At 34.9% G+C, this 26,273-nt stretch overlaps 2 protein-coding genes across 2 annotated transcripts; one reads left to right on the forward strand and one right to left on the reverse strand.

The window, feature by feature from the left end:
• Window positions 1-9,806: 9,806 nt before the first annotated feature.
• LOC138340283 (uncharacterized) lies at window positions 9,807-12,612 on the reverse strand. The gene is made up of 8 exons (XM_069291996.1): window positions 12,356-12,612; window positions 12,194-12,245; window positions 11,780-11,836; window positions 11,537-11,623; window positions 11,276-11,443; window positions 10,655-10,882; window positions 10,268-10,525; window positions 9,807-10,073 (listed from the first exon to the last, which is right to left on the reverse strand). The coding sequence occupies exons 1-8, from the start codon at window positions 12,610-12,612 to the stop codon at window positions 9,807-9,809; spliced, it is 1,374 nt and encodes a 457-aa protein (XP_069148097.1).
• A 12,192-nt stretch (window positions 12,613-24,804) lies between these two features.
• Window positions 24,805-25,389, forward strand: LOC138340284 (uncharacterized). The gene has a single exon (XM_069291997.1). The coding sequence runs from the start codon at window positions 24,805-24,807 to the stop codon at window positions 25,387-25,389; it is 585 nt and encodes a 194-aa protein (XP_069148098.1).
• The last annotated feature ends 884 nt before the right edge of the window (window positions 25,390-26,273 follow it).

The raw sequence follows: 26,273 nt of genomic DNA on the forward strand, positions 1-26,273 counted from the left end.
CAAAACCTTTATAATACATACACCTTAATTAACCTCACAACATATTCAAGATATTTCAATTCAACATCATGCCACCCTATAATCCTAGTATAAGGCATACTCCAATGTAATATGATGTCTTAACAACAAGTAATCACAATTAGAAGTAAAGATAGAGATTCTAAGACTTACCAAGTCTTTTTCGTAGTCTATCATCAAATTCTTACCATCAATCCATAACTCAACCCAACTTGAGGAGTAACATCATAGAACAATGATAACCAATAGAATAACAAGTCCAATTGCATCTATATACTACAATTAATCTTTAGATCACAACTTGAGACAAGATACATTGGTAAATTTCAAATTACAATTCATAACCTAAATTTCATCTCAAGAAATAGCATGATAGGCCTATAATTAATCTTTATTTTACCATAATAGAACCATAGGATATCAATCCAATCAACATTCAACTCAATTTAATGATCACCATACAACATAGTTTAGGATCAATACCTAGGGTAAGGGGTAGAGGATCACATTCTTCAATTAGACTAAACAACAAACAAGTTGAATTACATGTAAATATATTCAATATAACCCTAAAAATTCATTAACAATTCAATCCATGACTTCAATCTCGTTATTGAATGAAACCCATAAGAAAACTCATGTTTTTGAAATCTATTTTGAAGGAATCCTTTGAGGAAAGAATAACAAAGGTTAATAGAACCCATACCTTAATGTTTATCAATAATTTGATGAAGAATCCACCCTTTTTCTATCCCCCAAACCCTAGTTCTTGCTACACTTCAATGTTGAGTTCATGTAGAGAGAGAAATAAGAGAGAAGGAATAGAGTTTATTTTGATAGTTGTCTTTAGGTTAATGAGGGTTAAGGGTATTTATAGAGAAGCTTAATTAACTTAATTAGTCTCCCTTTAAACCTTAACTAACCCATAAACCACTTAATTAATTAAATGAAGTCATTTATAATTTATCAGTGAAACTCGACCCTCACTAACGAGACCCTGATCAACAGTCCATCGTTCAGTCGACAGACAACCCCCCTCCTGTATCCTGCACTCTGTCATCTCTGTCATAGAATTTTCAAAGAAGGGCTTCCTCCAATTTTTCTTAGTGTGGGATGACGGTGGCCTCGATGCCACTTTGATCCACTGACGCCTCATCAACCCCTTCAATCACGTGTAACAGTATCTAGGTAAACAAGGGCCATAAAGAATCTAAGTTTGGGAAGACAGTGGCCTCGACACCATGCCGAGCCATGCATGGAACATCGTCTGTCCTGTCGATACACACTGTCTGGAATGTTGCATAAAACTTGAGGGTCCTCATCAAGGGCCCTTTGTTGGGACTTAGGGATTCGTACCCGAAAGTTTCAATCGTGAAACAACTCAAACACCCATTAGCTACCTTTTTACCCATTTTTCGTACGTTTCCAACTACTAAAAGTTAGTCAAAAGGATAAGTCACACTAACATCCCTCTGAGCAAACTTCCCTGACGTCTCTGGGCGTTTTTGTTCTTAAACCTTCTAAATGACCTAGATTCAGTAGGAATCGACTTAGAAACAATGTTTAGACTTTATGACACTTATGTTAGGCTTTACCATGAGTCTTGACTTTTCAAGGTGTTAGAACATGGTCTTGTTGAATTGATGTAACGGCTATGCCATATTGAGATATCCATTAAGATGGTATGAGATGAGATAATCGTTAAGGCTATTTGTATATTTGTATATATGCATGTGCAATAAAAGTAGAAGGATATGTAACCTTCCTATATGAAGGGTCTATGTATACTAGATATCTATGTAAACCTCCATGTAGTACTAATGAAAGTTTTAAATTTTTCCACATTTTTCAACCTATGAATGTAATGACATGAAACTAAGATCCTATTCTTAGTTCTTTAAAAGGATGACGATGCCGGTTACGTCTATGGGTAAACTCGGATCTCACATGAAGGAAAAAAACTTTTCCAACTTTACGCATGCTCATAATTTAATCATTAAGTTAGACATACAATGAATTCTGATTGCACACGTAGGAATAATACACACTTCAACTCATGAGAGATTAAGCTTGTAACATCCCAAAAAAATGAGCTTGGTGAGAAAAGAGACTAACATGTTTTTCATGATGGTTTAAAGTATTAAAATTATTAATAATTGTTTTAGAGTAACTATATAAAGTTTGGAAGTTTTTGGAGGTCAAAAGTCAAAAAACGCCCAAGAAGTCTGTAAGCTAGTCGAAGTTGAACTAGTGTGCCATAGTGTTTTGTAGTGCAACTGGTATAGTTTGAGGGTAAAATTGAGTACCGATTGTTCCTATGCATAGAATACATGTAAAGGGTATAAATTTCCTATAATGAAGCTCCAAGACCAGCCCAAGGGTCGTCGAGAAGGACCAAAACATGACCAATTAAAGCTGTCGCGCCAGCCAAGATGTGGCAGTAGTTGTACATCGTGCAGCTGGAACTGAATGGAAAAAAATCTTGAACTCCAACGCGGGGATGTCACAAACTATTATTTCTCAAAATTTTCCACAACCAAGATTTGAAAATGTCTCCACGACGCGTACTGAACTCCCAGTTTTGATTGCGTCCTTTTTAAATGAAATTTTAATTTGTTGAAATGTCTAGTAAGCGAGGAGTCTTTTAGGTAATTTTTGTGATTAGTTATTTACGGTTATTAAGTCTCTTTAATCCCCTAAAGTGACCAATCAAAGCAAAACCCTCTACTCCAAACAAAATATCTCCATTCCTTTCTCCAAAACCTCGACTAATGAAGGTTTGAAACTCCAAGGGATACAAAAAATTTCCATTATTTTTCTCCATCAATCTTTTGGGATTTTCATCACAACTAAATTTTGGTTCTTCATCCTTGAATTCTCTTCTATTTAAGGAGTCAATTCCAAATGGTTTCAAAGATGATCAAAACATAAATTATCCTATTTTAAATTTTTATCCATGGGTTCTTGCATGAAACGATTTGAAACAATGTTTTATCATATAATATATGTTAATTGGATGGTTTTAGATTAAAATTACGGAAAAAGGCCTAAAATACCCATAAAGTATTAGAAATGGTACAAAATTACCCTCCATCCACCTATTGGCTCCAAAATACCCTTTTCACCCACCTATTGGTTCCAAAATACCCTTGTCATCCACCTATTGGTTCAAAATTGACCACTAATTTAACGTTTTTTTGTTTAAATTATTTAAATATTTTTTAAAATATGTGGCACTCAATTATTTGTTATAATTTAATTTACTAGTATAATTTATAAATCAATCTAATACACACCCAAAACTAATTAAACCCCTCGAAATTAATAAACCCGTCACATTATTAATGCAGCGAAAGAAAATCTTCTGCCAATTGAGTGTTCTTAAAAATTTGAGGCAACAATATGTCAAAAGTAAATTATCATACATTCAAGTGTCTAAATAAAAATTATCGATAAACATAAAAGTCAGACTACGTTCATCTTAATTATTCTTACGTCTCAATTATGTGATGTTAATTCATAGGTAAATTTTTTTTCAAAATAGTATATTAAATATTTTTTAAAAAAATCATAAGTATTTATGAAATTATATTTGAAAAAGTGCATGAATTAATTAGGGATGTATTACTTCTTTAACTTTAATCATAAATTTCTAAATTTAATCAATCATATTGAAAGTGTCCTCTTAAATAAGCAGCTCAACCTAAATTTAATTGGAGCTTCGAATCGAATTCGAATAATTTTAGATGTCATTTACAGGAATATATAATTTCATTGTGCTTTAGTAGTTTTTATGACGATTTTTATATTATAGTTTGATTATTACTTGGGTTGGGTTTAGTTAGTAATAAGTGGGTATTGAGTTGATTTATAAATTATATTAATAAATTAAATTATAACCAAAATTTGAAGGACAAGCATATAAAAAAATTCAAAGAATTTAATTTTAAAAAATCAAAGAAGTGGTCAATTTTGAACCCAAAAGTTGATGACAAGGGTATTTTGGACCCAATAGGTGGATTAAAAGGGCATTTTGGAGCCAATAGGTGGATGAAGAGTAATTTTTTACCATTTTCAATACTTCAAGGGTATTTTAGGCCCTTTTTCGTTAAAATTAATATGAACCCATGAAAATCATGAGGTCCTATTTTTACTCTAATAAGGGTGATTTGATCATAACTTAGTAGTATTGGATTCTTATGTAGATTGTTATGGGTTATTAATATATTAATAATTATGTTAGAATTGTTTATAGGATGCTTTATTTGGATGGTTTATATATTATCTTGATATAACAAATAGTTTAATTATTGGATTGAATTGGTGACTATGGCTATTGGTAAGAGCTTTGGTGTATTGGATTGGTTGAATTGACTATGGATTGGAGTTGTTAAAATTTGATTGGTTGTATGTTCACCTAACACTTACTATATTTTTTAGCATAGGTTATTCAATTATGATGTTTTGTATGATCCACTTATCGTGGCAGTGACTATGTTTTATACTTGAAAATAATGTGGCCTCGTCGGCATTACATTATGAAATTGTATTGAACATGCACTTTTCGGGATTAATTAATGTATCATGATATTGTCATGTTATATATATATATATATATATATATATATATGATATGATATGATATCATTGTGAAGGATATGACCTATGTGCATCAATGAAGTCAAGTATGTGTTATTATGATTGGATGTGATCATGATAGGCTATAGTGATACCTTATATGTTTATACTTGATGTTGAAGTATGAATCTTCCTAGCTGACTATATGAACCTTATAATGAGTTATGTTAATAATTCTATAGATGTGTGTAGGGTGACTAGATTTATTTAGTTATCCCTATTTGCTTCTTGAATGAAGTTATATATGTGATAATGTAAAGGGATGTTTGTCTTTTTAGGTAGACTATGTCCGTATACTTGATGTATGTTAAGTATATGAATATGCTTGACTTAGTAGGATTATGCACCTTTGTCTTGTATGTGTTTGAATAAATGCAGAATGAAAATCTAGGATTGGCAGACCTAAGATGGTGCCCTTCTGAGAACCACTAATATGTGGAACCTATTATGTAGAAAGAAGGTTAAGAATGAGCTATCCTTATAGATCATTGAGTGGAAGCCCTAGTTGACCCATATTAGGTAGGTGCATTATCACTAGGTTATTACTAAGAGATGGTACCTTTTCATATTCCCTTTTTTATTGAACTTACTCTATGAGAAAAAAGGCTAGCACCGAGTGAATATGTTATGGGTTGTATCTCTACTTGAGAAGAAGACTAGAGTATAATGTGGCTCTACTTGAGGAGAAGATTAGAGTATATAAAAGCCATTTATATTCCTTAACCATGTGCCTACATGGGTTGTGTCCTAGCTATAACACTCGGATTCTAAAATTCGAATGCAAACGGCGTCGTTAACCTCTAAGAGGTCACAGACACACCTCTTCTTAGCTTTCATCACAATCTTAAAGATAAATTTGCGGAAAATTTAAAACCTTTAGAACATAATGAAGTATACATAGACTTCATATAATTACTATATAGAGTGATATTCTAATAATATCAAACTAAACATCCATCTACAATCGATTAAACAATTCAAATGAAAGAACCAATATATCGTAATAGTTTGCCAAACAATCTTAATACCAAGCTTTGAATAAAATGTTTGAACTGAAATGCTAGGGACAACATCCACTAGCAATGTCTAATGTACAAAGATAGAATACTACATGTAGCATCCTTGAACTTAAGGACCTACCAAAGTCTTGAGATAACTAATCCGAACCACTAAATGAATCTTCAATCTTCTCTCTGACCTTTGCCTATAAAATAGTAATAGGATAGGATTAGTACACACTTGTACTAAGTATGAATATATGCACATATGCACGTAAGGAGTATGCATGATCAAGGAAAGCTCTTCCAATAACAACATGCCATTTTTGTAAAGTGAAGTCACCAAACTTCCTTAATTTGTTATTTATGAATTATGATATGAATATGATATATTTTAATGCATTCGAAGCACAGAACACATTTTCTATATGAACATAAGACCTTTGAATCATGAACAGAATTTTAGAACAGCTTGAATGAAAAATTATAAATTTGCTCCTCTCAAACCCGAGATGTCTTCCCGCAGGACAGTTTATTTTTCAATCTTTTTTTTCTTCTTGTTGTGTACTTCAAGGATCTGCTTAATCCTATGTCTTACTTACAAGTTCAATGATTCACTAAAGTCCCATACCTACAATGAATCGAGCAAGTAATCCAAACGACTAGGAAATGATTTGCCTACCCTTACTACAAGTTATTCTTTCCATTCTTGTTAAATTGGGAATGAAATATTTATAAGCCAATCTTTTTTGGCTAGGACACTTATTTCATCATTTTCACGTTATGAATATTATGGGGCATTAATTAGCCATTATGTTTTACTCCCCTTTATTGTCATAATATAAGAAGTCATTATAAGCGAATTTTTATTTTGCTATGCCCATTATTTGATCATTTGAATAATGTGCAGATATTTGAGCATATATCTTGATTTGGCACAATCCAATAAGTAGATAAAACTTCATTCTTATCAACCACATATAATTTGACATACTTAAGCTCTTGCTTTCTTAACTCACATTGAACTTACATTTCTTATTCTTTCTTTCTTACTTTATTATATAAATCTTTAGCATTAAGATAATGCGAACTAACAAAAAATATTGTCTGCCCCACACCCAAAAGGGGTGGTTCAGTGATAAAAGTGAACCTAGATCATGTGAGCTAAACATAAAATTCAGTGTCTTCCCCACACCTAAAAAGGGTTGTTCACCGGCTAAAGTTAAACCAATTCCAGTGTCTTCCCCACACCGAAAAAATGTGGTTCACATCTAAAGTGAACCGAATAGTTTCTTGAGCATTTAACCGACATAGATCATGTGAGCTAAACATGAAATCCAGTATCTGTCCCAAACCAAAAAGGGCTTGTTTCACCGGCCAAACTGAAACCGCATTATACCTAGCTCTCTTTAGGTGGAATCCACTGGCTAGTTCCTATGCTGTCAACATAGTTCGAACACTAGGATATTTTTGGAGACTCTTATCCACCTTGATGGAGCCTCATCTCATGAGGCTTACATTTGCTGGCACAAGCTCATTGCTAGTCTATCGGTGCTTTACACAACTTCTTTTTTTTTTCTTTATAAATTTTAGAGTTAACTCAAACATTATGGAAGCTTGCTTCTAGTTATGAGTTTACTTAACTCTTCGGGTAGCCGATCATACCTTTCTTTACTTGATGAAATATGAATTTAACCCTACTTTATCATCTTGGTATTAATGAAACTTGTCTCACGATTATTAACACCCTCCTATGTGAGTATCTTTAACATAATTGTCTATGTGTGAGTGACTTGTCTCACTTCTTTTAACACGCCATTCTGGTCACTTTCATAATTCTTAATCTTTTAACTATGTGATTACTCACCCTGTCTTGTTCAATGATATTTGGTTGTTTTATACCATTCTTTATGAACATTATAAACTTTGTTCAATGTACTTATATTAATAGTTAATTTTGAAAGGGTATGTTGGGACTTGTCCAAATGATTGGCATACCCTTGGTTATGAATTAAAAGTTACATTGGTCATGTTTAATTTGGTTTAACTTAGTCATTAGCCAATTCTATATCACATTTTAGAAATAACATAGTAAGACAATTCTATTAAACTTTTTGGAGAATATATTGCTAGACAATTTGTTGGCATAAATAAAACTGTGATATTATCACTAGCCAAGTCAATTAACTACATGAATTTACTATAGTGATTTCATCATTCTAAGCAAGTCAACATGTAACAGTGAACTTAGCTTCAACAATTCATAACAACTTCATCTTCTCGAACACAATTAGGCATTACAACATTTTTTAACTCATGTAACTAATACCCTAAACATACTACTCAAATCTATAGGTCTCATTAGACATCAACAGATCAAGAACACTACACATAATGATGAATTAGCACCACATACCAACAACATGTTCGAGATTGCATCTACTTACTATTAGAATCGAAACCAAGGAAAACTAGGAAGGTGGACGTTCAACAATGTCATTGGGAACAACCCTAGTTTAATATTCTTGATTTCATAAGACTTTTGAAAAGCGTCTTGGATAAAGGAATCAAAGAGAGGAAGCAATTAACTTATGTAGAATTTAATCTACGAAGATCACATTGCACGAAAATCTTCAAGAATACCTTGAAATCTTCTAAGAGAACTTTTGTATTTCTATGCTTTGCTTTATGCCTTTGAGTCGTGTTTCTAAGTGATTAATCACGAGTTCTACGTATTAGGAGCTGATATGGTATAATTCAAATTTAGACTAACTAACTTAATTAATAAATCAATTAGCTAATTACTAAAACGCCCCTCCCAAATTGACTAGATAAAGGAGAACATTTGACTTAGCCAAATCTGCAAATTAGCTAAGGGTCTCGACCTAGCTTGTAAATTTTCATTATTTAATTAAGTTTCTAATTTAATTAATTAAGGTACCTACGGTAATTACTAAAGTACCCCTAAGTAATTGGGACCATAACTAACACTTTTGGACTATTAGGTTAGGTACTAGGATGTTTCTTGAGTTAGTTAGTAGGTTAGTGTCACCCGGTTAGGTCTTAGGTTGTCGGATGCACTAGTTGGTTTATTTTCGTTTGTCCTAGATTAGTTAGCTATTTAAATAAGTTAGTTAGAGAATAGAGTTGGTAAAGCAATAAATCCACACATATAAGGATTTGCTCACGCGCCTGCCTAACAACCTAACCAAATTTGGTTGTCTTGGTCGTATGGTCCCCCACGGACGGTTACATATCTTCTTGAACATGTGTTGCTTCCCACATTCCAAACCTTGGACTTCTATTGTTGCATTTAAAAATTTCACTCCTTGTCCAAGGATCCTCACTATGTCCTTGGACAATGCTTAATTTGCATGACCATTTTAAATGATCCTGTGCCATGGAACCTAGGTTTGACACTTGGATGCCTAGTACCTCATGTGTTGGGTTGATAACCAATATGTATATTTTTATCTTAGGGTTTTCATTTCATGTACATTTCATAGACAATCTTGGATTTTATTATACACCCTTGTGTATATATAGAAATTGGCTAACACCCTTAAGCCAATATTTTCTAATATGCTCAATATTACTCAATATTGGGCATTGAGATGCGTATGTACAGCCAATACCTATTCTTAAAACTTAATAGGATCTTCACTAAACGAGTACATTTTATGGAATGTTACATTATCCCCCCCTTAGGAACACTCGTACCCGAATGATACTAAACATCATTTTGAATTAGAGAGAGTATTTTCAAAAACACATCAGCATACTTGGAACTTCAACTTTGTGAATATCTGATTCACAACTTACTCTGGATGATGCACAACACTCAAAGCTTATCTGAGACATCATATATACTGTTGAGGAACTTCCTTCTCAATCTTACTTTAATTTAATGCACATCACACTCATGCAACACATAAATCACGCAGATACTATATAAAAACAGCAACATGAAAGCAAGCATGAACTCATATTAACTCATATAGTGAAAGTACAAAACACACAGTTATGTAAACACCAAAAACGACTTATGCACTAAAATTTAGAGTTTCATAAACATAATCTGACTTAGGAAGAGTATATCTAGCCTCAAGAACTGAACAATTGAGGGCAAAGGGATCTCATGTCGGCCTTCATCTACCATGTTGCTCCCTCAACAAGTTGGTTCCTCCATAACACCTTTAGAGTGGAAACATCCTTGTTCTTCACCCGCTTCACTTGGTGATTTAAAATTTCAACTACAACCTCTTCAAAAGAAAGGTTCTCATCGACACCTAAACCCTGAACAGGCAGAATGGATGTTGAATCGCCTAGACACTTTTTAAGCATCAAAACATGAAATCCTTGATGAACAGAAGCCAAGTCATTTAGTAACTTCATTTCATAGGCAACATCCCCTACTCGCTGTAAGATCTCATAAGGACCTATATACCTTAGACTTAACTTTCCTTTATTACCAAACCTCATCACCCTTTCATAGGTGATATGTTCCAGTAGACTTGATCACCCACCTCAAATTCAAGAGATCTTTTCTTGTTATCAGCATAGGATTTTTGATGACTCTAATCAGTAGCCAGTCTATCTCTAATCATTCTAACCTTTTCCACAACCACGTGTATGATGTTAGGGCCAAGGATGGAAGACTCTCCTATCTCAAAACCACCCAAATGGAGAGACATACATCTACTGCTGTATAGTTCTTCAAAAGGTTGCATCCCAATGCTGGAATGGTAGTTATTATTATAAGAGAACTCAATCAGTGGCAAGTGATCATCCCAACTCCCCTTGAAATCAATAACACACGTTCTAAGCATGTCTTTATGGATCTGAATGGTACGCTCTTCTTTTCCATCCGTCTGGGGATGAAAAGAAGTACAGAGCTTCATCTATGTACCATAGCTCTTTTGGAAAGATCTCCAAAAGTGGTAAGTGAACTAGGCTCCCCTATCTGAAATGATGGATAAAGGTATCCCATGGCACCTCACTATCTCATCAATATACAGCTTGGGATAATGTTTGGCCCTATAAGTATACTTCACAGGAATGATGTCAGCATACTTATTCATTTTGTCAACAATGACCCAAATGGAATCATGTAGTCTTCTGATCAAGGGTAGACCAAACACAAGATCCATATTAATAGACTCGCACTTCCAAGTTGGGATCTCAATCGATTGGGTAAGATCTCTAGGCTTAAGGTATTCGGCCTTAACCTGTTGGCAATTAAGGCACTTCTCCACAAACATAGAAATTTCTCGCTTCATATCTTCACACCATTAGATCTCCTTTAGATCATGATACATCTTGGTGGAACATGGATGAATAGAATACCTGAAGCCATGAGCCTCTGCTATAATATTAGACATTAGATGATCAATGTTGGGCACACAACATCTGCCTTGGTTTCTAAGTACACCATTCTCCCGAAAAGAGTATGATTCAATCAGCTTACTCAACACTGAGTCTTTCAACTCCATGATCACAAGGTCGAGATGCTTCTTATCTTTAACATCCATATCAAATAAGGATTCAAAACTGGAATGATTTGAAACACCCCAACTTGGTGTATCTACCAGTCATATACCTAACCTAGCCAATTAGTGTACCTCTTTAACCAGCTCTTTCTTCCCATCATCAATATGTGATACATTATCCATGATCAATTGGCTCAAAGAATTAGCCACTAAATTGGCCTTATCTAGGTGATAGTGAAAACTTATGTCATAATCATTGAGCAACTCCAGCCATCTTTTCAAACAAAGATTTAATTCTCTCTGTGGAAAAACATACTGTAGACTTTTATGGTCAGTAAAGACATCAATATGTACACAATATTAGTAATGTCTCCAATGTTTTAACGCAAAGACCACTGCAGCAAACTCAAGATCATGGGTAGGGTAATTCTTCTCGTGGACTTTCAACAATCTAGATGCATATGCAATCACTTTGCCACCCTACAAATGAACACATCCTAAACCTACTCGGGAAGCATTACAATATACCACATACCCTTCACCACTACTCGGCAATGTGAGCACATGGTCTGAAGTGAGTCAGTCATTGTGTTCTTGGAAGCTTTTTTCAAAAGTTTCAGACCACACAATATTCACCTTCTGCTTTGTTAAAGCTTTAAATGGGGTAGCAATAGTGAAAAGCCCTCCATAAACCTGTGATAATAATTTGTCAAACCCATGAAATTTCAAATATTGATAGGAGTGAGGGATCTCGGCCAATTTTTTACTGCGCCAATCTTTTTCGGATCAACCTCTACACCTTGGTCGGACACAACATGACCAAGGAAGGTCACTAATCTCAGCCAAAACTCACATTTGCTTAATTTTTTTATATAGCTAATGTTCCCTGAGTATTTGCAATGTCATTATCAAATGTTATTCATGCCCTTCTATTGTCTTAGAGTATATAACGATATCGTTTATGAATACTATGAGAAAAGTATCAAGGTATTCACGGAAAACCCTATTCATAAGGTCCATGTTATCATGCAACATGGCTGCCCAACACACCTCCTCCAGATCCTTCGATGCACCAGTCACAAACCTGCGTATCTCATCCATGCTATTGGACACCAGAGAAGAAGCATATTTCGAGAGCTTAAGAAATTTCAAGGAAAACTAATTAACTGACATACATCCCTATCGTAGGTTGATGAACTTCTCAACCATAACCTCCCTCTGTTATCTGGGAAAGAACCTCTCCATGAATGAAATCTTGAGAATTCCCAAGTTATAGGAACTTCTCCAGGTTCTTGTCCATCTGCCCATATTTTGTACCACACTTGTGCCACATATTTGAGTTGATATGGAGTGAACTCAGCCTTCTCCTTTTCATTAACCCCCATGAAACCAAGAATCTTGTAAGCTTCATCCACAATATCTAGGGGATCCTCATTGGTTGTGGATCCAAAGTAGACTAGACGATTCATTAAGTAAAGTCCCTTAGTATGATAGCCATAGTTATAGCATTTGGGTTATCCCTAGGAGCACCCTCTCTAGTGTCCTGCGTTGTGATAGCCTGTGCCTAAGTAGTGATGTCTTGGACCATCTGAACTAATTCTTCCATTACTTCTCCATCCGTCAATGCCGCTGGGTTGATAGGCACTTGCACTCCAATAGTTGGGGCTTGAGGAAGATCTTGGTTGTCCCCAGTAAATGCTTCTCCAACTCTCTTACCTGTGTTTCTTCTTGGTTCATTCTTCTACACACACAGAAGAAGTAAGTTTGTTGGTAGAATGACAAAAAGTGTAAAAGCTCTACATAGCACGATAAAGAGTATAAGAAGGGAAGCTTCCTAACATTACATAGTCTCGAAGTCATGGTTGTGGTGAATTTTAAAACCATAATCTAGAAACTACGAAACATTGTTGTTTTGAGATTATGTTCCTAGGTAATTTAACCTAATGCTCTGATACCAAGTTTGTTACACCCGAATTATGAAATACGAAACAAACAAATGTCGTTAATATCTCAGAGGTCGCAAACAAGCCTCTTCTTAACTTTCATCACAATCATATAGTTAAATTTGTAAAAAATTTTACAACGTCTAAAAAATAATGAAGTATACATAGACTTCATATATTTACTATATAGAGTGAAATTCTATTAAGCTAAAACTAAACAACCATCTACAATCGATTAAACAATTCAAATGAAAGAACAGATATATCATAATAGATTGCCAAACAGCCTTAATACCAAGCTTTGAATAAAATGTTTGGACTGAAATGCTAGGAAAAACATTCACTAGCTATGTCTAATGTACTAAGCTAGAATACTAAATGTAGCATCCTCGAACTCAAGGACCTACCAAAGTTTGGAGATCACTAATCCAAACCGCTTCAATGAGTCTTCAATCTTCTCTCTGACCTGTGCCTATAAAATAATAATATTATAGGGTTATTACACACTTGAACTAAGTATGGGTATATGCACAAATACACGTAAGGACTATGCATGATCAAGGAAAGTTTTTCCCATAACGACATGTCATTTCTGGAAAGTGAAGTCACTAAACATTCTTAAATCGATATTTGTGAAATATGGTATAAATAGGAAAAATTTTAATGCATTCAAAGCACACAACTTATTTCGTATATGAACATAAGACCTTGGAATCATGAACATAATTTTAGAACAGCTCGAATGAAAAATTATAAATTTGCTCCACTCAAACTCGAGAGCTCTTCTCCCAGGACTTAGTTTACTTTAAGTTTTTTTCTTTTTGTTGTTGTGTAGTGCAAAGATCTTCTTAATCCTATGTCTAACTTACAAGTGCAATGATTCATTATAGTCCCATACCTACAATGAATCGAGCAAATAATCCAAAGGACTAGGAAATGATTTGCCTACCCTTACTACAAGTTATTCTTTTCATTCTTGTTAAATTGGGAATGAAATCTTTATAAGCCAATCCTTATTGGCAAGGCTACTTATTTTATCATTTTCATATTATGAAGATTATGGGGCATTGATTAGCCATTATGTTTTACTCCCCTTTATTGGCATAATATAAGATGTTATTATAAGCCAATTTTTATTTGGCTATGCCCATTATATAATAATTTGATTAATGTGAAGGTATTGGAGAATATATCTTTATTTGGAAAAAACCAATAACTTGATAAAACATCATTCTTATCAACCACAGATAATTTGACATACTTATGCTCTTGCTTTCTTAGCTCACTTTGAACTTACATTTCTTATTCTTTCTTTCTTACTTTCTTATATAAATCTTTAGCATTAAGATCATGCTAGCTAACATGAAATACCGTGTTTGCCCCACACCCAAAAGGGGTGGTACACTGATCAAAGTGAACCTAGATCATGTAATCTAAACATGAAATATAGTGTATGCCCCACACCGAAAAGGGGTGGTTCATCGGCTAATGTAATACCAAGTCCAGTGTCTTCCCCACACTGAAAAAGGTAGTTCACGTCTAAAGTTAATAGAATAGTTTCTTGAGAATTTAACCGACATAGATCATGTGATCTAATCATGAAATCCAGTGTCTGCCCCTAACCAAAAAGGGGTTGTTCTACCGGCCAAAGTGAAACTACATTATACCTAGCTCTCTTAGGTGGAATGCACTAGCTAGTTCTTATGCTGCAAAAAATAGTTCGAACACTAGGATATATTTGGAGACTCTTATCCAACTTGGTGGAGCCTCATCTAATGAGAATTACATGTGCTGGCACAAGCTCATTGCTAGTATATCGGTGTTTTACTCAATTTCTTTTTCTTTTTTTTAATAAATTTTAGAGTTAACTCAAACATTATGGAAGCTTGCTTCTAGTTATGAGTTCACTTAACTCTTTGAATAACTAGCCATCCCTTTCTTTACTTGATGAAATGTGAATTTAACCTTACATTATCATCTTCGTGTTAATGAGACTTGTCTCACAATTATTAACACCCTCTTAAGTTAGTATCTTTAATAAAATAGTCTAGGTGTGAGTGACTTGTCTCACTTATTTTAACACATCATTTTGGTCAATTTAATAATTCTTAAACTTTTAAATATTTCATTACTCACCTTTTCCTTTTCAATGATATTTGGTAGTTTTATACCACTCTTTATGAACATCATAAACTTTGTTCAATGTACTTACTTATATTAATAGTTCATTTTGAAAGGGTATGTTGAGACTTGTCCCAATGATTGGCATACCCCTGGTTATGACTTCAAAGTTATATTGGTCATGTTTAATTTTGTTTAACTTAGTCATTAGCAAAATCTATATCACATTTTAGAAATAACATAGTAAGACAATTATATTCAACTTTATGGACAATATATTGCTAGCTAATTTGATGGCATAAATAAAACTCTGTTATTATCACTAGACAAGTCAATTAACTTCATGAGTGTACTATAATGATTTCATCATTCTAACCAAGTCAACATCAAACAGTGAACTTAGCTTCAACGATTCATAACAACTTCATCTTCTCGGACACTATTAGGCATTACAACATTTTTAACTAATGTAACTAATACCCCAATAATACAAATAAAATCTATAGACCTCATTAAACATTAGCAGATCAAGAACCCTACACATAATTCTCAATTAACACCATATACCAACAACATGTTCCAGATTCCATCTACATACTATTAGAATCGAAAACAAGGATAACTAGGGAGGTTGACTTTCAACAATGTCATTGGGAACAACCCTAGTTTTGATATTCTTGAATTCATAAGTCGTTTGAAAATACTCTTGGGGAAGTTAATCCACGATATAAAAACAATACATTATGTAGAATTGAATCTACAAAGATCGCCTTGCATGAAAACTTTGAAGAATACCTTGAAGTCGTCTAAGAGAACTTTTCTCATTCTACACTCTGCTTACTGCCTTTGATTTTCTTTTCTAAGTGAATAATCGTGAGTTCTACTTCTTAGGAATTGATATGGAATATTTCAACTTTGGACTAAATAACATAATTAATAAATCAATTATCTAGTTACTAAAATTTCCCTTCTAAATTGACTAGACAAAAGAGAACATTTTACTTAGCCAAATCTGAAAATTAGCTAAGGGTCTCGGCCTAGCTTGTGATTTTTCATTAATTAATTAAGTTACTAATTTAATTAATTAATGGACCTAGGGTAATTACTCAAGTACCCCTAAGTCATTGGGACCATAATTAACCCTTTTGGGCCATCCTAAGTTAGGTACTAGGATGTTTCTTTAGTTATTTGCTAGGTTAGTGTCACCCGGTTAGGTTTAGGTTGTCGGGCACACTTTTGTTTGTACTAGGTTAGTTAGCTACTTAGATTAGTTAGTTAGAGTATAGAGTTTTTTAGGGAGTTAAGAATACATGGAAGGACCCGCTCGCGCTCATACCCGTAACCACCTAACCGTATTTAGTTGGCTTGGTCGTATGGTCCCCCTAGGCCAATTACACATGTGCTTGCACATGTGTTTCTGCCCTTTTTCCCAACCGTGCACTACTATTGTTGCATTTAGAAAGTTTTATATTTGTCAAAGGTTCCTCACTATGTTCTTGGACACTGCTTAATCTACATGATCATTTTAAATAATCATGTGCCACGGTACCTAGGCTTGATAATTGGATGCCTAGTACCTCATGTGTTGGGTTTAGAATCAATATATGTATTTTTAGCTTAGGGTTTTCATTGCAGGTACATTTCTTAGACAAGCTTGGATTATAATACACCCTTTTATATATATAGAAATTGGCTAACACCCTTAAGCCAATATTTTCTAATATGCCCAATATTACTCAGTATTGGGAATTAGGATGCATGTGTACCCCCAATACCTATTCTTATAACTTAATAGGCTCTTCAGTAGATGAGTACATTTCCTGGAATATTAAACTAGTTCTACTCTTGGAAAGTAGAACACACTCCATCGGAGTAGGGTAGACTTTGTATTCCATGCATAGCAAGTATGGTATATGTCGCTTATTGCCTATTCACATCATGTGGAATGCCTAGATACTAAGGTTCTACATGTTGCATGAGTAGCCTTGGATGGTGCTAGAGTGTAGGTTCCTTTGGTCTTTCATAAATCCTTATGAAAAGTTTTTAATGAAAATAATGTCTTTTAATTGATTTAAGGCATTATTATAACTTTGGCTAATGTGTGTTGACTATAATGTCCTCTATCTAGGGTTGCTTTGAGGATTGCTTAGTTAAGCTTGAAGAAGGTCAATGGCGATCTCTTCTTGTCCTACTTTGGTGAGTCTTAGAGTAACTTTAGGTTATGGGTAAATCAAAAGTAGATTGAAACAATCCTATCTTAGGTAGTCTTAACGATTGCTTAGGTAGGCTTGAAGAGGGTGTATGGGCGGTCTCTTCTTGTATTACTTAAGTAAGTCTTAAGATAACCTTTGGTGTGAGGTGTGTATGTTGAGATTGTTTATAAGTCATGTTAATGCTATATTGTGGGTCTTATTTTGAATATGTCTTATATATGAAGTTTGACATGTTGAAAGTGGTTTTAATACTTATAATACGAAGATTTTCAAAAGAGCATGTTTCATACAAATGTTCGTTGAGGTGAAGCTTGGATAATATCACTCATTCAAGCAAATGTTGTGGTATGTCCTCAATCGATTCAAGGACATCCATATGTTTAGATTTTCTAGTTAATGACTTGCAATAGACTTTGTTAATTTGTATTCAATTGTAGAATGAGATGTGACCCAAAGATGTTCATGAGTCTGAGTTGTCTACTTTGAGGCTTAGCATTTCTATTATTTTCTATTCATGAAATTTTTTGATATACTGTGAATAGTTTTAATTCTGCATTAGTTTTCATATATCTATGCAATGAACAATGTCAAAGGGCTTGTACAAGACCTTCTAGAGGTCAAGTACACCGTGTATAGACCCAAGAGTGCCATAACATCTTGAATGTAGTTGCGGGTCATTACAAACATTGTATAAGATCAAGGTTATGAAGTAGTCTTAGGAATCCAAAAGTCTCCAAAATCAATGTCTAGTAGAGTCTTGTACATTGGTGTGAGTTGTGACACATCCATGAGGGATACGCTACAGGACGATAGATTTTCCCTTCTTTTCTACTCTTGTGTCTTGCCGTAGAGTAAAAATTTATTAGTGTCCTTCTAAACGCTTTTCCTTGTGTTTATAAGAGATGACTACTAGAAGGATGGCCGTTAGAAGAGTTGAAGAGAGTAGGATGAATGAGGAGATTCATTTGTCACATCTGGAGAGCACCACCTAGAAGTATACATGGCGTACTTGACCTCTCGCAGGTCTTATACAAGCCCATACAGCATAATAGGGGCACTACCCTTACAACATCATCATAAATATACGATTATAAGACTTTAAACAAAACTTGACATACGACATCCTTTAATTTTAAGGAATTCCTTTTTGCTTGAGCTTGAGAAACACATAACAAGGTCTTGACAATTAAATACATCCTTTGATCAGCCTTAACCTACACTTTGTGCAAAAAGTAGAGAAGAATGGATTTAGTACAAGAATGCACTAAGTATGGCAACCATGCAAAAACATGCATTTAAATGGGACATTTTTCTTGAAATCATACTTTGTGCCTTTTTGAGCAAATCTTTATTAAACCTTTATATAATAGCATTATATCATTCACATACTTCATATAGACATATTTAATCGCCAAACATCAAATAAAATGACATATAGAAGTTAAGGCATTTTTGAGTCACATTACAGTAAGCCATCTTTTCTTTACAATGAGTATTTTTTCTTTCACACTAAACTTCTTTCTTTGACTCTTTAAACTCCTAAGTAATCCCTCCAGTGATACTTGGTGCAATGCATCATCTTAAGGTCACAAGGAAAACATACATACATCTTAAAAAACCAACACATACCATCATAGAAGTACAGTAAATCAAAGACACCTTTAAGCGATGACCCATGAATATTGCCGTAAGCTCTAATGATTATGCACGTATACTTATTTTATTTCACATAGGACCATATGATACCTTTCTCACAACCCCAATATACATATACTAGTGCAATGTACATGTGAAGACCCATTACCCCACAAATACTTAATAGACCTATAATGAGACAACAAGCCTTAAAATATCATTCGTGTACCAAACACAATACTATAGTAAACCACATACAATTCAATATTGGACCTTAGTCACATAGTCATATTAGAACTTCATAAAATGCATATGACCTCATCATATAGACATTAACACAATGTCATGCAAGATAACCATAAATATAGACACATGTGTCATAACACCTTCCTAGGACTTCCCTCAAGTGTCACTTGTGTAATGCATAGGTGAAGTCCCATACCCCCACCTACCCTAAGAAATTACCCTTGGGTTATCCTAGTTAGAGTTATTACTTTACTTCTATTGTCTATTTTACTTTAAGGAAACTATAGACTTAACCGACAATAGAACCATGTAATCCAAATATTTAATTTGATATCATCCCCTCACAACAAAAGAGGGTGCCTTACTTGCCAAGGTAAAATATGAGTATCATGCTATCACATTAGGTGATATCACTTGCTAGATTCTATGGGGAAACACAGTTATTGAACATGGAGTCATCATGGAAACATCTCTCTAACCCTTTTTATGTCACAAGGATATCCACCTCATAAGGATTATGGTGACCTACCTTCCTCAACTGGGAAGGGAAACCCCTCACTTCAAGTTCACTCGGTACTAAGCTAAGTTCCCTTTATTAAAAGACTTTATTATTTTACTTTATAAAACATATGCTTTAAGAGATTTGATCCCCATATGTTGATCTCAAAGGTTATAGATGAGAAGTCATTTCATCAACCGGTGTCCTGTGAGAAAACCTTTCACATGGACATACCATATGTAAGCATTTATCTAGTTCAGGATACACTTGAGGACACCTTTGAAGATCCCCTCTATTGACTAGATCGTCATTCATGTGTGTGTGTATATCAACTGAGCAAACCTTTAACATAACACCTTTATACCGCACATATTCATACTTAACTTAATTCATGCATAAGTGTACATGTGTAACTATATGAGTCATGCTTTCATATAAACACATTTAGAAACTAGGGATAATCATACTTCATCATACCACAAACTTCACATTATAGCATGTGAGGTACATTCATAACATGTTCATATATTCATTTTCATGTTTATAGAAACCAAACCTAGGAACTATCCTATCTAGGTACACGTCTGCAATGCATAAACAAGGTCCCATACCCTTGCCCATACTAGTGCACCTGTAACACCTTTAAAATCCAAGACTCATCGGAAAGCCTAACATAGGTGGCATAAAATCTAAATATTGTTTCTAAGTCCATTTTTAATAAATATAGGTCATTTATAAGGTTTAAGAACTAAAATGTACCAAGACATCCAGGAAGTTGGTACAAAGAGATATTAGTGTTCCTTAGACTTTTTACTAATTTTTAGAAGTTAGAAATGTATGAAAATTGGTGGAAAGGTAGCTAATGGGTTTTTGACTTGTTTCATGATTGGAACGTCTGTGTACTTCTTCCCAAGGACCAACCAAAGGCCCTTGAGGAGAACCGATGTAGTTTGATGCAGCAGTTCTTGGTAGGATGCATTGATGGTGCAGATGAAGGTCCGTAAGTGGCTTGTCGGGGCGTTGAAGCCACCGTCATCCCACACATAGATTTGTGAAGGCCCTTGTTTTCCTAGCTACTGTTACATTCGACGGAAAGGGATGACGGGGCGTCACGGGCTTGACGGGTAATCAAGGCCACCGTCATCCAATACTTAGAAAAGTTGGAGGAAGTCGTGCCTGCAAAGTCTATGATAGAGATGATGGAAGTGCAGGATAGAGTAAGGACTGTTCGTCGACCCCCTGATGAACCGTCGATGGGGTCTCGTCGGTGAGGGTCAAATTTCACTAATGGATTTTAATTTTTAATTTAGATTAATCAAATGGTTTAGGGGTTAGTTAGTGATTAAAAGAAAAATAATTAGGTTAATTAGTCCTCTCTATAAATACAATTACTCCTCATTAACATAAAGTCAACTCTCAACATAAACTCTCTTCCTTCTCTCTTATTTCTCTCTACAAGAACTCACCATTGAAGGATAGCAAGAACTAGGGTTTGGGGACTTGTAAAGGGTGGATTATTCATTAAATTATAGCGAAACAGTAAGGTATGGGCTGTATTCACCTTTGAGATCCTTTCCTCAAAGGGTTCATTAAAAATGGGTTCCAAAAAGTTGAGTTTTCTTATGAGTTTCATTCAATTACGAAATTGAAGTTATGGATTGAGTTGTTAGTGAATTTTTAGGGTTATATCCAGTAGATTTACATGTAATTCAACTTGTTCATAATAATTGTTGATGGTTGTGTCAAATTGAAGAACATGATCCTCTATCCCTAACCCTAGGTAGTGATCTTGACTTATGTTGTATGTTAATCATTCAATTGAGTTGGTTGTTAATTAGATTACTATCCTATGGTGATAGTATGGTTTAATTAAGATGAATTATAGGCCTATAATCCTATTTCTTGTGATTTAATATAAGTTATGGATTATAATGTGAAGTTTGCCTATGTATCTTGTCTCTAGTTTTGATCTAAAGATGAGTTGTGTTATAGAGATGCAATTGGCCTTGTTATTATATTGATTATCATTGTGTTATGATGTTACTCCCCAATGTTACTCCCCAATTTGGGTTGAGTTATGGGTTGATGGTCAGACCTTGATGATAAACTATAAGAAAGACTTGGTAAGTCTTAGAATCTCTATATTTACTTCCAAGTTGTGATTAATTGTTGTCAAGACATGATATTACATTGGATACTCCTTATATTAGGAATATAGGATGGTGTGATTTTTTAATTTAAATGTCTTAGTTATGTTGTGAGGTTGATTAAGGTGTATGTGCTATAAGGATGGTGAAAACTATTAATGTGCCTTAAAATATTATGAAATTCTAAAGTGTTTACCTCACTTATATGAATTATGATCAAAGGACATAAACTCATACAATTCTTATTGAGATATTGATGATGATGTTTACACAAGGGGTAGACCCTATGACCTAAATTATGTTATAATTGATAATTAATGTCTTAAAGACTTTCAAAAAGGAACTCTATCTTAGAACGGAGGAACTAGATAGAGGAGTGTCCCTTCCCACATAGGGAAGGTAGGAACACTACATTACTCTTGAGATTGGAGATCATAATGCATAACATAAAAAAAGTATTCCAACTAAATATCCTTGTTCTCGAAGTATGTTGCCCCCATTCGAATACTAGCAAGTGGATCCATGTAGTTGCTATGTTTAATATTTTGGTACTACCTTGGCAAGTAGTACGCCATCTTTAGGTGTAGTGTTTTATGACATCGGATTCCACACTAGATCATACGGTTGATGTCGGTTAGGGTAAGATGTTCCCAAAAGGTAAAAGAGATTAAAAGACTTGAACACTAACTTGGATAACCTAAGAGGTCTATCTTAGTCTAGGTAGGGGTATGGGACTCTACCTAGACATTGCACTAGTTAGTCTTGGAAGGAGTCTTAGGAGGATGTTCTTATATATATATATATGATTACCATGTCATATTGTTGATACTATATGATAGTTAGTTCATTCGTGAATATACCTTGGGTTATAATGAAAATATAAGACGATAATGTAAGACTAAATGCCATTTATGTAAAGTTGCACATTAGTTATGTTCTCTTGTTCAGTATACTTGATTGAGTAGGTTTATGGGGATTTGCTTGGTCATTGCACTTCTTGACTTAATAAGAACTTGTGAATAGTTGTCTTGCTTATCATAATATGTTTAACTCTTAGTTATTCTTATGATTGTATCAATTGATGTTAGGGTTATAGTAACTCTTGATTCTAAGTGTGTTCGCATAAGTGTTACTTGTTGGGATAGTAAGCACGTTTTGTTGATTAGTACGATTTACTTGACTTTTCATTAAGCCCAAAAAGGGGTAAAATAGAATGTTTTGATAAAAGTACCTTTTTAGCATGGTTTGCTTGCGTATGTGCATAATATCTTACACTTAATACATGTGGAGTACTAACCCCATTATCTTCCATTATCCAACACATTTTAGGTTCCGGTCTTTGAAGAGTTTTGAAAGCGATATCGTTGAAGGCTTGGATTCTTCCTTTCGTCCAACTAGTGTAGGTCCTCAACTTTCGAGGGCAATGCTCTTTTCTTGCTTTGGAATTTGTTTAGAGCTTATTGAATCTATAATTCCTTTCCTTGTTATTTGAATATTGTACTTTCGTATGACTTATACATGGTCTTGTTGAATTGTAAGGGCTATGCCCATATTGTGATATTTGTTTAGATGGTACGAGAAGAGACAATTGTTGAGACTATTTCTATACTTTTGTATATATGTGAAATAAAAGTAGAAGGCTATGTGACCTTCCTATATGAAGGGTCTATGTATACTTGATATGAATATATATTATGTTTATGTAGAGGTATATGTAAACATCTAAGTAGAGGAAGTAAAAGTCTTAAATGTTTCTGCATTTTTTAACATATGAATATAATGACATGAACTAAGATGCTAGTCTTATTCCTTGAAAAGGACGACAACGTTGGCTACGTCTACGGGGCAAACCCGGATGTGACAATCTTGGTATTAGAGCATGAGGTTGAATATCATTGAGTTATGTCTCTCTCTCTCTCTCTCTCTCTGTACCACGTTAATGTAGGTTTGTATTCATAATTGTTAAGAGGGCCACACTTTTGAGTAGGAACCTATATGATGCTTACGAATTTATCTTTTCTTGGAAATCTTATATCGTGCAAATAGAGTATACCTATTGGGTGCCTTTGCATCTAATCATATTATTGTGCTTATAGTAAGCATGAAAACTCAAACGAATGCGGCTTCAAGACTTGAGGAGGAAGTTGCTAATGTGGGAGCTCCTCCCCATGATGAGTGAGTTCCTCCACTTGAAGAGAATGCTATTGTTGATCAAGCCCCGACTTACCCTCTCCTATGACGGAGGCAGTGATGAGGGTTATTATTGCTAAGATGGCCCAAGCTATGATTACCCAAGCACAAGCCGCAACGGTTCAAGCCCAAGCTATGACAGCTCAAACTAACCGGATGTTGCTCTTCGTTCTCATCAACAAGTCACTACTATGGCTTCCTGTCTAAGGGAATTCACTCGGAAATGTCCCTCGGATAAACCCTCCTACTTTCTATGGGTCTAAGGTTTATAAAGACCCCCAAGAATTCTTTGATGAGGTCTACAAGGTGCTATATGCTATGGGGTGACTTCAAGTGAGTAGGCCAAATTAGCTTCATATAAACTCAATGATGTGGCCAAAACTTGGTATGTGCATTGTAGGGACAATAGGTCGTTGGAGGGTGGTACGGTAACTTGGGAGATATTTACGGTCGCGTTTGTAGATCAGATCTTCCCTAGAGAGATAAGGGAGGAAAAGGTGACAGAGTTCATCAATCTTCTCCAAAGAGAGATGAGTGTTCATGAGTATTCTTTGGAATTTGTTAACTTGTCCAAATATGCTCCTTCCATAGTCTCCAATCCAGAGACAAAATGAGACATTTTGTGACAGGGGTGTCGGAAGACTTACAAGACGAGTGTAAATCAACCATGCTACATGACAACCTGAACATTTGTTGTCATATGGTTTATGCAAGAAGGGTTGAGGAGGAAAGATCTAAGAGAAAAACTAGAGATAGCAAGAGGGCTGGGTCCTTTGATGGAGGCTCCTCAAATAATAGGTTTGAGATACAAGATAAGCCTAAATTTAAGAACTGGGGTTCAAATCAAGTCCCTACCAAATTCCGAAGAGTTAGTGGTGATAGGGTGTCTAACCATAAGTTAATAGGGGAAAAGGTTCTAATTCACCAATGGAGAAGCCAACTTGTGGAAAGTGTGGTAAAAAAACACTACGGGGATTACCTTAAGGGTAAGGCTAATAGCTATAGTTGTGGTAGGAGTGGTCACAATAATAGAGATTATCCGAACTTGAAGAGTCATGACAAGGGTAGTGGCCAAGCTCAAGCAAGTGGTTCTAGTGATGCTCCCAAGAAGAATCGCTTTTATGCTCTCCGCTCTATGGGTGAGCAAGAGATCTCTACCAATGTGGTGACCGATATGTTAAAAATCTTTACTCTTGATGTGTATGCTTTACTTGATTCGGGTCTACTTTGTCCTTTGTTATTCCAACAGTAGCTAAAAACTTTGATGTTCTACCTGATATTTTGCATGAGCCCTTTCTAGTGTCTACTCCGGTGGGAGAGTCGGTTGTTGCTAAATGAGTCTATCAAAATTGTCCTATTTCATGTAACGACCTGTTTAGTCGTTTCGAGCAGCAGATTTTATTTCTGGAAAAACAGGCTGAGGCGACGAACCCAACGACGGACCGTCATAGGCACGACGGACCGTCGCAGGGTCTCGTTTCAAAACACATAGAAAATCTGAAATTGGGTACTGAAAATCAACTCTCTGAACTTCGTAACGGACTGGCAGGACGGACCGTCACAGGCGTGACGGACCGTCATAGATTATTCAATGGAAGTTGAGTCTCTGACCATTGCGACGACCTGCAGGATGGAGCGTCACAGGCACGACGGGCCGTCGCAGGTTGTGCAATCCCAGTCTGGGTCAGATTTCTTGATACGTTTTAAGGGACGTTTTTGACTATTCTTGCCTTAATTATAAAGTTAGTGGGTTAATGTTACTAAGTCTAATTACTTGGGGGTTAAAAGAGGTAACCTTAAGTTAATTAGTGGGTTATTATTGCCATCTTTTATTATTAATTATATACTAATTAGGGTAAAAAAAGAGGGTTTGAATAAAGAAAATAGAAAGAACAAGAGAACGAGAGAGAGGATCGAACGAGAGGAAAAACACAAAGCTTGGGAAATTGCTTTCTTAATCACGAATCTTCGGTGGAGGTAGCTTATGGTTTTCATGCTATTCGTAGTAAACTCTTAATAGTGAATGATATGTGTTAGTAGTATTGTAAACCTTCTATATGCTTCATTGTATTCTTGCATGAATGATGAGATTATGTAATTGTGAATAAATAAGCATGATGAAGCTATTGAATCCCA

Source organism: Solanum lycopersicum, chromosome 12 (assembly GCF_036512215.1).
Source record: "Solanum lycopersicum chromosome 12, SLM_r2.1".
In the NCBI taxonomy this organism is placed as follows: Eukaryota; Viridiplantae; Streptophyta; class Magnoliopsida; order Solanales; family Solanaceae; genus Solanum; species Solanum lycopersicum.

Excerpts from the sequence above, each read along its gene's own strand:
- LOC138340283 (XM_069291996.1), bottom strand. The coding sequence starts at position 12,612 with ATGAATCGTCTAGTCTACTTTGGATCCACAACCAATGAGGATCCCCTA. Across the intron at positions 10,883-11,275 it reads AGAAAGAGCTGGTTAAAGAG|GTTAAGGCCGAATACCTTAA; the intron begins GTACACTAATTG and ends AATTGCCAACAG. Across the intron at positions 10,526-10,654 it reads AGCTGTATATTGATGAGATA|ACGGATGGAAAAGAAGAGCG; the intron begins GTGAGGTGCCAT and ends TTTCATCCCCAG.
- LOC138340284 (XM_069291997.1), top strand. The coding sequence starts at position 24,805 with ATGCTACATGACAACCTGAACATTTGTTGTCATATGGTTTATGCAAGA.